This window comes from Triturus cristatus, chromosome 3_1 (assembly GCF_964204655.1).
Source record: "Triturus cristatus chromosome 3_1, aTriCri1.1, whole genome shotgun sequence".
Classification (NCBI taxonomy): domain Eukaryota; kingdom Metazoa; phylum Chordata; class Amphibia; order Caudata; family Salamandridae; genus Triturus; species Triturus cristatus.
The window spans coordinates 722,709,423-722,726,360 of NC_140583.1; the positions used below are offsets into that span (position 1 = coordinate 722,709,423).

At 43.6% G+C, this 16,938-nt stretch overlaps 1 protein-coding gene across 3 annotated transcripts in view; it reads right to left on the reverse strand.

Moving 5' to 3' along the window:
- LOC146860859 (interferon regulatory factor 3-like) overlaps positions 1-16,938 on the reverse strand; it is a 147,383-nt gene that overhangs the window by 35,794 nt on the left and 94,651 nt on the right. For all 3 annotated transcript variants that reach the window (XM_085644836.1, XM_085644837.1, XM_085644835.1), the window contains one exon: positions 966-1,361. In XM_085644836.1, the coding sequence (XP_085500962.1) occupies positions 966-1,361 (396 nt within the window). The remainder of the gene's footprint in view (positions 1-965; positions 1,362-16,938) is intronic.

The following is a 16,938-nucleotide window of genomic DNA, read 5'->3' on the forward strand; positions in this document are numbered from 1 at the left end:
GTGGTTTATTCTTTTTTGTGCTTATGGTCAGGGAATCTGGCATGACTTTACAACTACACGCCACATAGACAGTTGTAAGAGAACATACAAAGATTGTGGGTTGTTTAGCCACTGCACTATGGAGATCAACTTGGTAATGCCTTTCCTTGTGCCGAACACAGCGCTAGGTCAGCATTCCCTGGACATGGCCTCTAATATAGCTCCTAGGCACACTTGCTTTCACATTGGTTAGATACAAAGCACACCAATGCTGTTAAGGGGTATGGCTCCTAGTGAGAAACAGTACCATGACATATAAGGGTCAGGAGCTAACATGAGAGGAAACAGAAGAGATAGACTGCCTGATTTGTACACTCTACTGGAAAGGCTGCCTGTTTTATCCAGCATTAAGATTGACAATTCTCGCCAGAACAAGAACCCAGGTGACCAGTGAATCAGTGTGCTGGCACACGGATAGGACAGAAGTTGCTTCCAAAGCCCCGGCCATTTATGTACCTAGACTTTGGATTAACCCTGGGGACAACCATTTCCCTTTAAGAGAAGGGTGAGATTGGGTTTTATGTCTACAGAGCTATCATTTGCCTCAGACTCATTGGCAATAGCTCAGGTAAGGTCAGAAATAGGGCTGTGCGTAATTTGTGTAATTTTCTTTTGAATAGTAATGCAACATTTTGGGAAAATTTGATGCAATTACTAAAAAAACAAATCTGTCATTTCGCCCTATAGTTTCGTGTGTAATGAGTCCTTGTATACATTTTTGATACAAGGACACATTTAGCAGGAAAAAATAGTGCAACAAAAAACAAGTGGCATAAGCAACAAACACTCGCATTCTTGTTGTATGCAGTATGTGTGTGAACTCATGGTAACATTTTGCCACGAATGGGAAGTGCTTCACGGAACTCTATCTTTGTAGAGCTGTTGACCAATACACGGAACACAAAGTTATTTTTCTCTATTCCTACCTCTCAAGAATGTATTGAAGTTGAAGATTTCAGTTGCAACTTCCTTCTGCAGACATTCAGGATCAGGGCTCGATTCCAATCTTGCTAAATGGTTGGCAGGTGCCCAGAACACCTTAAAGCCTGAGCTACCCAGCCATTTGGCATATATCTTCTTCTGTTCCTTGTGCACCTCAAGAAGCAGACCCTTTCGCATTGCTTCCAACACCTTTATAGTGAGCTGAACCTGCTTCCGATCTGGAAGGTGACATGGGCTTGGGAAGTGCACAGCACTAATGTTGCCGAGACTGGAATCCTTCTGGTTGTAGTTGAGAAGAAATTGGCTATGGTTCACATCTTGTCGTAAAACATCCTTCCATCTGTAGTAGATGCTCAATTCTAGACAGGTAAAGAGGTCACCTAAGCAGAAGAAGAAACCTTCATCTTATTACGGGACAGTATCATGCAGTGATATTCATATTTTAGCATTTTACTACTACAGCTAGCCTCAGCTGACCATAAGGAACATTTTTCAAAAAGTTTATTGTGCTGCTGATCTCTGACGTAAGACCAAGTTGGTGCTACTACCAGATATCTCAGTCTAAGTCAATTATTGTTAATTTAGGAACAAGTGCCCTGAAATAACACATCCCCCAAAAATATAACACTTATTTGGTAAGGATATTTCAAAATTTGAAATCAATTAAACAATTTGGGTGGTCCAAATGTGAGGCACAGGAGGAATATAGAATACCTTAGAAACTACAAGACCCCGTAATTTCTTATTAGTACAGCAATACGCAATATAGGCAGGGAGAAAAAAACATACTACATCGGTTTTAAATAATTTACCCTCTTTCTCCAAGAAGAGTCAATCACAGTCATTATTGATTATCCTAAGGGGATCTATATGGCCCTCCATGGTAAATTACAAGCAATAAAAATAAGCCAGCAGTGCCTAGTGATAGCAGAGAACGGGTGAAAATAGAGAAAGTGCTATACAGTCTCTACCCGAGGATACAGGGTTAAGATGTTAGTGCCATCGCAGAGAGATGTGGCAGGTCGAGCCGGGAGCAGATTCTGTGGGGAATCCCTTTAATGTCAAATGCTATGCCAGTGGCTCAAATTGTGCACAGTTGTAGCTTCCTGTTTCTGAATTAGGACTGTGGCAAGATAGGAAAGAACTGCTGCAGGTTGTCTCCATTCATCACCCTGATAGTGTTTCCTCACTTAGAAACAAGGGTGCATTCTAGTGTTACAGAAGAGAGGTGGTGGGTGCAGTCAGCACCGGATACTGAAAGCTGATTGGTTAGCACTCAAATTGTGCCTCAAAGTGGTGTGACAGTGGCATGCCAAACCTTGCATGCAAAGGGCAAATCATGATTGCAGTGCAGCCGTGCAAAGCAATCCAGTAATCAGAAGGAGAACGGTATGAGGCTAAGCACATTGCTTTTGGTAAGTGGATACAGCCATTGCTGATTCAACTTCAAATGGTCCTCATTTGAGGGATGCTTTAATAAACCCTATTCACTGGCTTAAACCCAATGGGGAGGGAAGAGGCCTAGTTACTCAAATCCTCAGCAATTCTAGAGAGACGAATGACAGTCAAAAGGCAGGAAGAATTGTGGGTGGCAACTCCCAAATAAAAAGGGGTTTCTTTGGAGTTGGATGCAGTAAGCACAAAGGAGGCTCAGCTGGCAGCATTAAACGCCGAGTCGGTTGTCTTCAACAATGCTATAGGTTTAATTGATTAAAAGCAATATCAGCCTGAATTGCAAGATGGAAAGGGAAGGGCGGAAAGAAGGTGCTACACGGTTTGGTGGAAACAAAGTTGGAACTCAGACAGGTAGTAAAGAAGGTGACTCTTAGGAGGTTTCTGTGATAAATCTACCCTTAAGTAAAAAACATTTGTTGTTTAAAGTCAGAGTCAATGGTGCTTGGAGATTCAATGGAAGAAGAGAAAGAAAAAAGCTCTCCAAGAAAACAAGACGCGTCCAGAAAATTGGCTAAAATAAACATATTCTGGTTAAATACTGTGAAGCATTCCCAGCTGCAGTCACTATAGATACATCTGCCCTATGTGCCATTTTAAATTATGGAATGTGGGTCTTATGGGATGAGAAAGAGTGCCAAGTGAATTATAGCACTGCCAAATGGGATAGGGTGAGATATTAAACACCGGTTTAATTGTCGACGGAAGAAACAAGACCATCTTTCGAATGAAAAATGCAATTAAGATAAAACAAGAGCATTTGCCCTGAGACGCCCATGAATGTCCATAAGAAAAAGAAGCCTGAGAATAGTGGTCGGAAAGAGTGGAAGCACTTTTGATATCAGACCAAGAGGGAAAGGGAAACATGTTAGAAGAGGAAAGAAAATCAAACTAAGTAAAAAAAAATGATTAATGCAGGTAGAAAGCAAGAGCGGAGAAGACAGGCAACAAATCAGGTGGTGGAGAACAGGGGATTATTCAAGAAAAGATATATTAGAGTAATTGTTTCTATAATGAGTACCAACTGGAGCATATGAAGAGGAAGAAAATAAATTAAAATTGAGCAATAAGTGTGAATGCAAAGGAAGAAAATGTAGAGAGGCGCTCAATAATATTTATATTTTGGACACTACCGCTTAATAAAGAATCTTAACTCACTTGTAACGTCAGTTCTCCATCATAGGTATCTTCTTGGAATGCATTAAAATGAACCCTTCATGCTTTTATGATAACATAGAGCTGATTCTCCTGTTCACAGGAAACAGTATTTTGAAGAAGTACCGATCCAAAGCAGTTTGATGTTTGTTCAAAGTTTTCTGGTAATTTACCCAAAAGATCGAAGTGGTCTCCATTGTGACTTGAGAAAGGGGCTGTTGATAAGAGGTTTGCCAACGTGTCAACCATGTGCTTCCTGTATTATGAACTATCTAAAAAGTATATATCCAATGAGCCAACTGATTTTTTATAGAATCAATGCAATGTATGCAATCAATCTTAGCATGTTCAAGTGTGTGCCAGATTTCTTCCAGACAGGTGTTTCATGAGAACAATGTACATGTGTATTTATTACCTATTCATTTATGGTATTTATAGACTATGGCCTCAGCCACAGAGCACTTCACATGTAACATTTTGTTGCATTCACATTTATAACACTAGCTTCCAATAACTCATACTTAGGACTGACTCTCTGTGGCAATCTTCACACCTTGCCCGAGCATGAAGGGAGGGAGAACTACTGTAGAGGTAGCATGAAAAGTTCTTTTTTTAGATTTTTACAAAATGTAAGAGGATTATGGATGGTTCTTTTGTATTTAAGGATCCAGTTTCATGGTCTGGCAGCTAAGAAAGAAAAGGCCTGTTTTGTGGCCTTAAGCTTCTTTTGGCATCCAGAGTCAGTATCATTTTAACTCTTGTTAGCTTAATTCTCCCTGTGGTTTGTAGTCTTTCTTGCAGGTAGCCTGGAAACTTTGTGTGTTATGAAGATGATCTGGAAATGTATATGCATTTTTAACAACATGCAGTGTAGTTGCTGTAGGATTGAGTTCACATGGTCTGATTTTCTTACAGCCATGCTGCAGCATGCAGGGCAACTTTTAGGGGTGAGATTGTGGATTCGGGTTACACTGCTAAAATGGCATTGCCGTTGTGTATATGGGAGCGTACCAAATGTAATGTATTCTGGTGGAATGGAGGTCTTTATTTTTTTCTTTGTGAGGTGCAGCTGGTATGTAGATATTTTTATCAGTTTAATGAGTTGTTCTCTGAAACTCGCTCTAGTCTACAGCATGGAATATAATGTTCATTAGCATAACTGTGACTTGATTTACCCATGTTTATTTACTGATGCTAACAAATGCCTAAAGGACATGCCCGTCTCTGATATTACAAGCTTCTTATCTCCAGAAATTAGAAACTGTTGATTATATTAAGGTGGATAATTGTTTTTGGAGTAAAGGATGAATCTATTCTTGTTAGATTCACCTTCAGTGGTAAGTTAGCCATCCATTCACTTAATGTTTGTAAGAATGATTTCAGATTGGCTATACTTGCAGGATTAGACACTCTGAGGTCAACTGCTTACTGTCACCGTACTGGTGTATTGATATGTTCTAGCCTTGTAAGCCTTTCTGTTGGTGACTCCATATATACGTTAAAGACGTGAGATTCCATAGGGACGGTCCTTGTGGAACACCACAGTTCAAAGAGTGTGTTGTTGACCTTAAAGAGTCGAGCATTACGAAGTGGGAATTGTTCAACAGGAATGATCGCAACCAGATTAAGACCAACCCATCTATGCCTATTCTTTCTGACTGGATGTTTAGCATGGTGGATGAAACGGCTGATGGTGTCAAATTCTGCTAATAAGTCTAAGTACTAGTAAGCAAGAGGTGCCTTCATTGTCAACAGTCAGCAAAATCACCTAAACAAATGTAGAGCATGCACTACAGTGGCCAGCCCTACAATTACCAGGACCCTATTGAATAGCACAAGCAGGCACAATAACTCAAACAGTGGGAAACAAACATTAGTGCACACAGACAATGTCACTGTATGGAGGCCTCCTGAATAGTATACTCCGAGGACCTATATACTTTGCTTTGTAACTGAGCTTTATATGTATGTAGATATTGCAGTGAGAAAAGAACCTGACAGTCTAAACGCTGTAAAATCCACTAACTTGAGCATAGTGGACATATCAAGCAGTGCACAAAGATATGGCTGTAACAATGCACTGTTAAACCTTCTCCACAAGTGGAATGGACACATCTACAAGTTTGGCTGACACTTTTTAAGAGACCGAGATAACCCGAGCAGTGCTGCACAGTTCTCCCAAACAAGCTACTTTCTTTCTTTTTTTATTTTTATATATCCATTGTTATTTTCTTCAAAAACATTAAAAACCGAGAGATAATAGATTACAGTTTACTCAACAGTGTCACATCTATAAACATACTATTATGGTTCTTGACATGAAGTCCATGGGCTTCATATTTTCGTATATTTCTGCACATAACCCCTCCACTTATATATCATACTTTCTGTCATGGCACAGTATTTCATACCATGTATCCACTCATTTACTTGGGGAGATTCTGCTTGGCACCAATGACGAGCTATTCCCTGTTTAGTCACCAAAAAGCTAATTCCAGCCAGGGTCTGTTGTGCTCTGGTTGAGGTCCACCCTTCAATGATTCTCAGTATCGCTACCCTGGGGTCCGGGGTCCTGGGCGTCTGGATTGCCACAACAAGCCACTTTCTTCATGCACTGTGTACTGGAACAACTTGCTTACTGTGGCTAATACTGAGTCCTCTTTCCTTTTTCATCAGGCTAAAATATATATATTATTTCAGTCCTTAAAACGTCCTGAATTTTCAAAACAGTTCTTGTTGATGTGCATCACAGTGTTATTTCAACTATGATTTTTGTTGTCTTTTCAAGCATCTTTACCTTCATTATCCAGACAGAAAGCAGTGGTCTCCAGTGCTTTTATTTCCTACTGAGTACCATCCATATCTACACATGCCCACTGTCCTACAATGCTGTGCATTATATCAGAATTTCTCCCCTTGTTCTTTCATGTTTTGTTTCCCATCAAACTTAGTCTGTTGTTGCTTCTAAATTGTTTTTCAGACAGTGAAAGCTGTTTTCAAAAGGTATCTGTTGAAAAATATTACTTTAAAAAAATGTCACCTTTTGCTGTCCTGGACACAAGAATAGGGCAGAAGAGATGATTAAGTAACAGGGAGCTGAGTGAGTTTTGCTTCTAATAAGATTACTACGTGTTCATACATCAACCAGAGCTGTTTAACTAACAGCACTTGTAATTCCATTAGTAAGTACCTTTTGTTTTAAGAAACAAATTGGGAAAATTCTATCTACTGTAAGGTTTGTGAGAAGTTAAAGTGTTCACACCACATTTCAAATCACTGATAATTAAACAGTAAAAAACACAGGCTCCATGATTTACATTATGAGCTCACTCGTCTTGGATGTTGGGCCAATGCTTGACTGGTCGGACTCTCTGGCACTGCCATATGGGACAGCTTGAAAGCGCCGGTGTGTGTGTGTGTACATTTTTTGAGTCCCATGGCCTATGGTGGGACCACAAACCTTCCCAATACAGTGACCCTTTCCTGTTGGTCCATCTGGCAGTGCCAGAGTGCCTTACAGCCAACAGGCTAGTCCTACACTATTTAGGGCTCCTTTGCTTCATTCGTTTTGGAGACTTCAAAATACCCCAGTTCCCATATAATGAAAATGCTGTTTCCTGGACATCAAATGCTAACCGCATCCTACTGCAACAGAAAAAGATCACCATGGATACATAATTATTCATATTACACCAAAAACAAATAATACGAAAAAAAATCCCAAATTCTAAGGGCTGGTCATGTCATCTGTTTTTAGTGAGTAGCCACTGTTACTTTACTCACTTCAATTCAATAAAAAAAAAATATTCGGCCTGGTTAAAACTAGACCATAAAAGTGCCATAAAATACATAACAATACAATATTGTCAAGGAAAATTGAGACAAAACACATACAAAATATTACAATTAAAAGCGGAATCGTACTTTAGTGGCTCCATATTTCTTTAAAATTAAAACTATTTAATAATATTCAGAAATACAAATTCAAGCGCAAAGCCTTTGAACTCAGTATCCGATATGTGCTCATGCAAAAGGTCAAGGAAGCACCCCAGCACGGCACAGCAAGTTGTAAAAAAAAACCTGGCGTATCCACAGGAGTCAAGCATATAAGTCTTTCGGATCCTAGGGCCAGATGTACGGCCTGTTTTTGCAGTCCCAAACAGGAAATCGGTCCATTTGCGACCGCAAAATAGGTCTGTACAATGTACAAACCCTATTTTGCGAGTCGGTAACCTATTACCAACTCGCAAAATAGGGTTGGCGACTCACTATGAGGTAGGTGCATGCCAAGGGAGTCCCTTCCTAATAGCGAGTCGCACTTCTATGTACGATTGCGGTTGCAAAACACTCACAGTTTACCACCTATTTCAAAAAGGTGGTAATGCACTCGCAAAGGGGAAGGAGTCCCCTTGGGACCCCTTCCCCTGTGTGACTGGCAACTAAAATATTTTTTTAAAGCAGGCAATGGTCCCACTGGAGCTCTATGCTCTTTACCTGGAGTGCAAGGCCTTCTTGTGGTTATTTTTATAACTGAATTTTGGTTTTAATTAAAAAAAAAATCTTTTAAAAATGTTCAGCCCATAAAATGTAATCTTAAATACTATGGGCCTCATTTATGAAAAGTGAAGCATCACTGCAAGAAAACAGCGATGCGTAACTTTGCATTGCGCCGTCCTTGCGACACCAATGATGCCTCCGAGTGGAATGCCAGCGACAGGCCCTGGAGGGAAATGTCTCCATTATGATGGAGGTGGACCCCAAAATGGCCACGTTTCTGGACAAGTTTATCCGAGACCCAAAGAAAGGCATAGATCGTTCCTGGGGGGCATGCCAGGACAAACTCCTGGACACAGTGGGCCCCCTGGCAAAAATTCTAGATATGGCGGAGGATGCTAAGTCCTCGGGCACACTCATCTCTCCAGAGGCCCTCTCTAGATGGGCACAGAAAGCGGTCATTTTTCTAGGAAATGCTAATACAGTGATTTCTACGGTGTGACACAGGCTGTTGCTGATAAAAACAGAACCTAAATTAGGGGAGCTGGCCACCTCTGAAGCTGGGGCAGTGGAGGAGGGTAACCTCTTTGGGGACCCCTTTGTAAAGGAATTAGGTAAATTTGTTAATACATTCAACTCCCTTGACAAGACCCAAACATCAATTAAGCGCATCTTCATTCCACGTGTTTGTGGCACAGCCAGTCGTGGCAGGGGGCGCTCGACTGGCCGTCCCTACAATCAAGCCTCCTACAAGTCCGCGTAGCCTCCAGAGTACAATAGCAGGACCCTAACTAGTTTGGGAACTTCTACCCTACCAGATCATATCCACACCGCAGGGGCAGTAGAGGAAGAGGGAACGGTTCCTACAGCAATCAGCAAGGTGAGAGTTCAGAATTCAGGGGAGAGAAAAATAGGGGGCAGACTGCACGTTTTTGTCCACAATTGGGCGTCTCTAACATCGGACGCCTAGGTTTTACAGACAGTGCAAGGCTTCCATATGGAGTTTTTCGAGTATCCTGCTCAACTGGTTCATCCAAAACCACTTTCCTTTCAGAGGGCAGAGATGGAGTTGATAGACAGGGAAGTTTCATATCTCCTGAGCTAAAGGGGCCATTGTACCCTCAACCCTCCATCCACGGGTTTTACTCAGCAATATCTTCTTGGTGGAAAAGCGGGATGGGGGTTATCGCCCAGTGATAAACCTCAAGGAGTCCAACGAGTGGCTCACCTATTTACACTCCAAAATGGAAGGTATCCACCTCCTAAGGGACTTTCTACAGAGCCAAGACCGAATGGTCTGCCTGGATCTCAGAGAAGCGTATCTTACGATCCCAATTTTTCCCCCTCACAGACATTTCCTTCAATTCCAGTGGAGCGTTCAGATATTCGAGTTCTCCACCCTTCCTTTCAGTCTATTATCTGCTCCATGGTGCTTCACCAAGGTGATGAAGTCAGTGGCGGTGTGCCTCAGTTTGGAGGGGATCAGACTAATAGTATACCTGGACGTTATCCTCATAATGCACCAGTGTCCTCGATGCTTGCTCACCCAGCTGCAGCGAACAGTAGAACTGTTAGAATCCCTGGGGTTTGGGGTCAATGAGTCCAAATCAGACCTCAATCCCTCTCAGAAGATGCAATTCTTGGGTTTTGTGGTAGACTCAGTCAATGCGACTCTGAGCCTTCCCCCTCGCAAACTGTTCAAGATCAGACATGAACTGAGACATACACTGGCCAAGCTAGCCCACAATATCTCTTCGCCATCTTGCCCGGATGGTGTGCCTCCTCTCGTCATCAATACAGGCCATATTTCCAGATCCCCTCCACTACAGGGCCCTGCAGTGCCTCAAATGCTCACATCTTCGCAGAGTTCTCACATACTCACAGTTTGTGCCCCTCTCGGTGGAGGCCAAGACTGAGTTGCAGTGGTGGATCTCCCACATGGGGGCGTGGCATGGTCGTCTCATCTTCGGATCCCAACCTGACCTAGTGATAGAATCCGATGCCAGAGCCTCAGGATGGGGTGCCCGGTGTGGAGCTATCTCTACAGGAGGAAAATGGTCTTCCTCAGAACGGGATCTTCACATAAATTGCCTGGAGTTAATGGCAGGCTCCTTTGCGGTGAAATGTTGGACCATGGACAAGGCCCAGTGTTGTGTTCTCCTCAAGATGGACAACGTGGCAGCGATGTGATATGCAAATCACCTAGGGGGAATGAGATTCAAAGCCCTATCGGATCTGGCACATGACCTCTGGGAATACTGTCTGGCCAACCAGTTATCACTTTCAGCTGAGCACCTTCCGGGAGTGTCCAGTCAGGTAGCAGACTGGTGGTCCTGCCATTCAAAGGACACCAGTCTATGGAAATTACATCCCAGGGTATTCCAGGAACTCTAGGCCCGCTGGGGCCCCTTCTTGGCCGATCTCTTTGCCCCCCAGCTGGACGCCCAACCAGAGAAGTACTAGAGCTGGGACCCGGATCCGGAAGCGATAGCGGTGGATGCATTCCTTCAGGACTGGAGTGCAGAAGAAGGTTATGCATTTCCCCCCTTCGCAATGATAATGAGAGTCTCCACCCAGAAACTGAGGCAGTGGGTGGATCTGGTAGTGATCACCCTAACCTGGAGGTCGCAAGCCTGGTTTCCTGTTCTGATGCCTCCGAGTGGAATGCCAGCGATAGGCCCTGGAGGGAAATGTCTCCATTATGATGGAGGTGGACCCCAAAATGGCCACGTTTCTGGACAAGTTTATCCGTGACCCAAAGAAAGGCATAGATCGTTCCTGGGGGGCATGCCAGGACAAACTCCTGGACACAGTGGGCCCCCTGGCAAAAATCCTAGATATGGCGCTAAGTCCTCGGACACACTCATCTCTCCAGAGGCCCTCTCTAGATGGGCACAGAAAGAGGTAATTTTTCTAGGAAATGCTAATACAGTGATCTCTACGGTGTGACACAGGCTGTTGCTGATAAAAACAGAACCTAAATTAGGGGAGCTGGCCACCTCTGAAGCTGGGGCCGTGGAGGAGGGTAACCTCTTTGGGGACCCCTTTGTAAAGGAATTAGGTAAATTTGTTAATACATTCAACTCCCTTGACAAGACCCAAACATCAATTAAGCGCATCTTCATTCCACGTGTTTGTGGCACAGCCAGTCGTGGCAGGGGGCGCTCGACTGGCCGTCCCTACAATCAAGCCTCCTACAAGTCCGCGTAGCCTCCAGAGTACAATAGAAGGACCCTAACTAGTTTGGGAACTTCTACCCTACCAGATCATATCCACACCGCAGGGGCAGTAGAGGAAGAGGGAACGGTTCCTACAGCAATCAGCAAGGTGAGAGTTCAGAATTCAGGGGAGAGAAAAATAGGGGGCAGACTGCACGTTTTTGTCCACAATTGGGCGTCTCTAACATCGGACGCCTAGGTTTTATAGACAGTGCAAGGCTTCCATATGGAGTTTTTTGAGTATCCTGCTCAACTGGTTCATCCAAAACCACTTTCCTTTCAGAGGGCAGAGATGGAGTTGATAGACAGGGACGTTTCATATCTCCTGAGCTAAAGGGGCCATTGTACCCTCAACCCTCCATCCACGATAGCGGTGGATGCATTCCTTCAGGACTGGAGTGCAGAAGAAGGTTATGCATTTCCCCCCTTTGCAATGATAATGAGAGTCTCCACCCAGAAACTGAGGCAATGGGTGGATCTGGTAGTGATCACCCTAACCTGGAGGTCGCAAGCCTGGTTTCCTGCTCTGATGGAACTTTCTTGGTATTCTTCAATCCACCTACCCCAATTTCAAGGACCCTCAGGGAATCCCCATCACCTCCTCCTCATGGGAGGTCTTCACCTGATGGCCTGGTGGGTTAGAGGCAACATTGGAAAGTGCCAGGCCTTTCGGCAGACTCTGCCTTACTACTCGCAAAGTCCTGGGCAGACAGCACTAACTCTGCCTGGTCTAGATGGGGAAGTTGATGTCTTCGACAACAGGTGGATCCGATGGGGGCTGATGTTGTCCATGTCCTTAATTTCTTAGCCACCTTAGCGACGGAGGGTTTGGCTTACAGGTCAATCAACACATTCAGATTGGCAATATCAGCCGGCCATATCCCAGTGGATGGTCATCCGATTGAGGAGCACCTGTTGGTGTGCCAGCTCTTAAGGGGGATACGGCTATCTGTGCCCCCAGAACCTCGGTATTCCTACCTATGGGATGTTAACAATGTCTTACATTTGTTCCGCTCCTGCCTTCTAATAAGTACCTTTCCAGGAAGCAGATGTCAGCTGAGTTGGCAACACTTCTGTGCTCAATATCCTGTCTCAGGGATTCCGATGTGAGGGCCCTGGATCTCACAGGCAGGGTGTTCACCCTGGAGCGAGTCACATTTCATATATCTTGGAGAACAAAATGTAACTCAAGATCGGTCTCCTACCCAGCCTTCCCTTATGTTCCGAAATTATGTGTGGTCAGAGCACTCAAAGCCTATGAAGTGGCGACAGTAGATATACTTCCACAGGGCATCAGACAACTGTTCATAGCTCTCACTAAACCACATAGGTCAGTTTCATCACCCACGATCGGAAGATGGGTCTGCTGGGTTATGCAGGAGGCGGGAATAGATCCCTCTCATTTCAGAGCTCACTCTGCCCACAGGGCAATGGCGTCGAAGGCCTTTTCTCTGGGGGTGTGACTGGAGGACATCCTTAATGCCGCAGACTGGTCATCAGAATCCACCTTCAAAAGATTTTATTTCAAGTCAATGATTACGCTGGCATCTTTGGTGGTGGACAAGCTTTAAACTAGCCTAATCCGAAGCCTCCGGTCCTGACATAGAATGAAAAAGTTCCTAGCTACTGTAAAGGAAAGTTTCAATTCTATTGAGGACGCGGAGGAGAGGATTAACCCACCCGGTCATTCAAATACCCTCCCAGAATACCTACGTAAGTAAGGTGAGTAACATATTTCCAGTTTCCCTTATTGTTGCTGGCTAATTTATGGATAACTTTAACATAGCTTTTGAGGTTAATTTTGGTTGATGTTGGAATGAATGTTTTTTTCTCTATTCAGGAGTTACAACGTTCTCTTTATTTGACTTAGGTACGGAGGCCAATAAACAGGAGTGGTACGAAGACTTGCTGGATGTGGTCCCAGGAAGAAAGATGAGGGTAGAGCATCCTCCGAGGAAGTCGTTGAAGCCCCTGCTTCGTGATTGGACATGGTCAATAAAGTTTTCTTTTGTCATTTCCCTAAGCATCTTGGGAAATGTAGTTTGTTGTTGTTATAATAACTGATGGCTGCTGGAGAATAAAGTGTGGATAGATGAAGCCTATTCCTCACCTCCATGTCCTTCATAGAATTGTAACTTTCCTTTACGATAGCTAGGAAAGTTTTCATTCCTTCTCACCCGTCAAAACCAACAGACAAAGAAGAACCAACAAACAAGCCAGCTGGTACATAGAGGACTTCCCAAACTTAAAACACCACTGCAAACAGATAAAAGAAATGGAGAACCAGCCATGAGAGCACCGCTGGAGCCACTCACAAGGCTGGCACTAGCAACTGAGAGACACCAAAACAAAACACAAGTTGAACGCATCTAAGCGAGCACAAACAGATGCAAGGAGATCTTCTCCATTGTCAAAGAATTACTACCACCGTAGCCGCAGTCAACAGTTTCACCCCTCCCAAGAACTCTGCAACAACCTATCACACCTCTTCCTCATCAAGATAGTAAACATCAAAAGCAACTTGGAGCACCAACTGGACCCAGAGTTCTCATCGCCAACCTGCCCACCACCAACCAAGTCAGACACCTGACCGAATGAAAAACACTCACTAGAAAAGACACAACAACGATCATGCAGACAGTTCACTCCAGGGCCTGACAGATCCATGCCCCACCACATCTACAACCTGGGAGGAACACCTATGAACAAAAACCTGGGAGGAACACCTATGAACAACACCCTAACCACATCATCAACACCTCCATCACATCTGCCACTTCACAGGATGACTGGAAGCATGCAGCAGTCAACACCCACCTCAAAAACCCATCAGTTGACCCAAATTAAGTAAATTCCATCTCACTGCTCCCTAACCCAGCCAAAGTAATTGAGAAGGCCATCAACAAAGAACTCACCAGCCACTACGAACTACACCACCTACGGAACTACACTCAATCAGCATTCATAAGTAATCATAGGACCGAAACAACACTCATCAGGACTACAGACAACACATGAATTGTACTGGACTGAGGTGAGACTGCAGCCCTCATCCTACTCGACCTCACCGCAGCATTCAATATGGTCTCTCACAGCACACTCATCACAACACTCCATAACATCGGCATCCAAGGACCCGACCTCAACTGGATAAGTTCCCTTTTCACAGAAAGAACACATAGAGCCAGACTACCACCCTAAACATCGGAATCTAAGAACCGGATGTGTGGGGTTTCCCAGGTTTCATCTCTCGGCCCCACTCTGTTCAACATTTACATGGCTCTGCTCGCGAACATCATCCAATCCCAATGCATCACCATATTATCCTGCGCTGACAACACCCAACTCATCCTATCCTGACTGACAAGACAATAACCGCCAGAACCAACTTCACCAACTGCAGGATCACAGTAGCAGAATGGATAGATCTAACTGCCTGAAGCTCAATTCCGACAAAAGAGAAGTATTGGTCTTCAGAAATAAAAACTCTCAATGGGTCTCTACATGGTGGCTGACAGATCTAGGACCAACATCAAAGCCCACTGACTACATCAGAAATCTGGGAATCATCCTGGACGACAAACTTAACATAACAGCACAAGTCAGTGCAGTGAGTTCCTCCTGCTTCCACATTCTACACATCCAACAAAGAACTTCAAATGGCTGCCCCAGAACACTAGACAGATGGTTACCAAGCAGTCATCACAAGCACACTCGACTACAGCAACATACTCTACCCTGGGATCTCCAAGTAGCTCTTACAGAGATTACAGACCATCCAGAAAACCGTCTCTAGACTCATCCTCAACATCCCATGTTGCACCTATATCTCACCACACCTCAGAGAGCCACACTGACTCCCTATACACAAACTTAACGATTTCAAATTCCTCACGCACACATACAAAGCACTGCTCAACATTGGAACTGCATACCTGATTGGCTGAATAGACTTTCACCACCCTGCCAGGCACCTACCTCGGCATCACTTTCACTTGGTCCCACCCTGCATTCACAAAAGCAGTCCAGGAGGTCACCCATTTTCTTACATCACACCCAAAACCTGGAATGGCCTCCCACAACACATCAAAGCCTTCTCCTTACTTATTGAAATCTGCAAGAACTTGCAGACCTGACTCTTTGACTAACTCTGCAGGGCCTCATGCCTACACACCTGCTCAAGCACCTGAATTCACTCATGGGTGAGTAGCCTGCTATACAAATGCATCCACATAACATAACTTACTCCCCTTTTTGCCACCGAGTGTTATGATGTGGCATAACTAATTGCAAAGCTTGAAGAGCTGCTTCATCTTCTGCACACAATGCACATCTCCCATGCTGAGCCTACATTATCCTCACCTCATGAGGTATAATGCATTTTGGGCCCAATGTGCACTGGCTGTTTAAGCTGTATGTTGGTCTCATTACTACAATAAATGGGCTGCCGCAGTTCAAGGCTGAGGTATAGAAGTGCTTTGTACACTAAATAAAAAAATATCAATGTACCTGGCACACAGGATAAAATCTCAGGTGTGGTTAAGCAGCTAGATAAAAGTGCAAGTTAAATGGCATTTAATTTTTCTTGACAATGTTGATGTTCTATGAAGGAGGTCAATGAAACTGCATACTGAAAGCGAAGGAGATTTTAGAAAAATTCTCAAAAAACCCATACTCATTAAAATACACAATTTAATAGCTCATATAGTTGGAGGAAGACCAAAGTTTTTAGTAATTAAATTTCAATACACTAGCCAGAACACGGGCAATTCCTAAGCCCCCAGAGGATGGCAAAGGAAATCCATCTGTGAAGCATTTGCCAGTTTCTTTCAAAGAAGGAAAATAGGACTCCCCAAGCCCATAATCAAAATTACATTAATTTAGCATTAGACTTCAGGTATTATTTGTTATTGTAGAATTAAAAAAAACACTCAAAGAAGTCTGGGAAGATTGCAAACTTTGGAAGCATGTTCCATTGTTGAAAACATTGACTGTAGGAAATCAGCCTTTTCTGCATGGTCAACAAGTATTTCTCACCTTTTGGTGGACCCAATCTTTTTCCTGGCTTTAGAGTGCTGTGCACTTTACATCTGTTAGCCAGTAGTAAAGTTCTTGTGCTCCCCCTGGTTACATTGGCCTATTCGTAATTGAAACCTTTAACTTGCCTATAAACCAGTAGAATGTGGTATAGATAGCGTACCCAGGGCCTGGAAGTTACAATGCCACATGTGGACTGCAGCACCTATTGTGCCATCCACTTTAGTGGCAGTGTAAACATTGTTTCAGGCCTACCCTGTGTAGCCTGATGGTAGCAGTGTAAAAACTGCCAGTCAAAAGAAATCACTTTTGACTGGCAAAACCTTCTTTTTAAATATTAAAAAGTCACCGCTGTGTAGGCCTTGTTGTCTAGAAGGCAGTGTGCATGATATTTAAAAGTAGGACATGTAGAGATTTTATGTGAGTATGTCCTTACAATGACTAGCATCCAAAGGCTATTTTTAATATAGAGAGGCTGGTTGACCATAGCGAAACACTGGGAGACAGTATTAAATACTAATACTATATCTAGTGAATGGGACCAGCTAGAACAATAATTAAACAACTATTTTCAATAGTTTAAAAAAATCAGATTCAATGC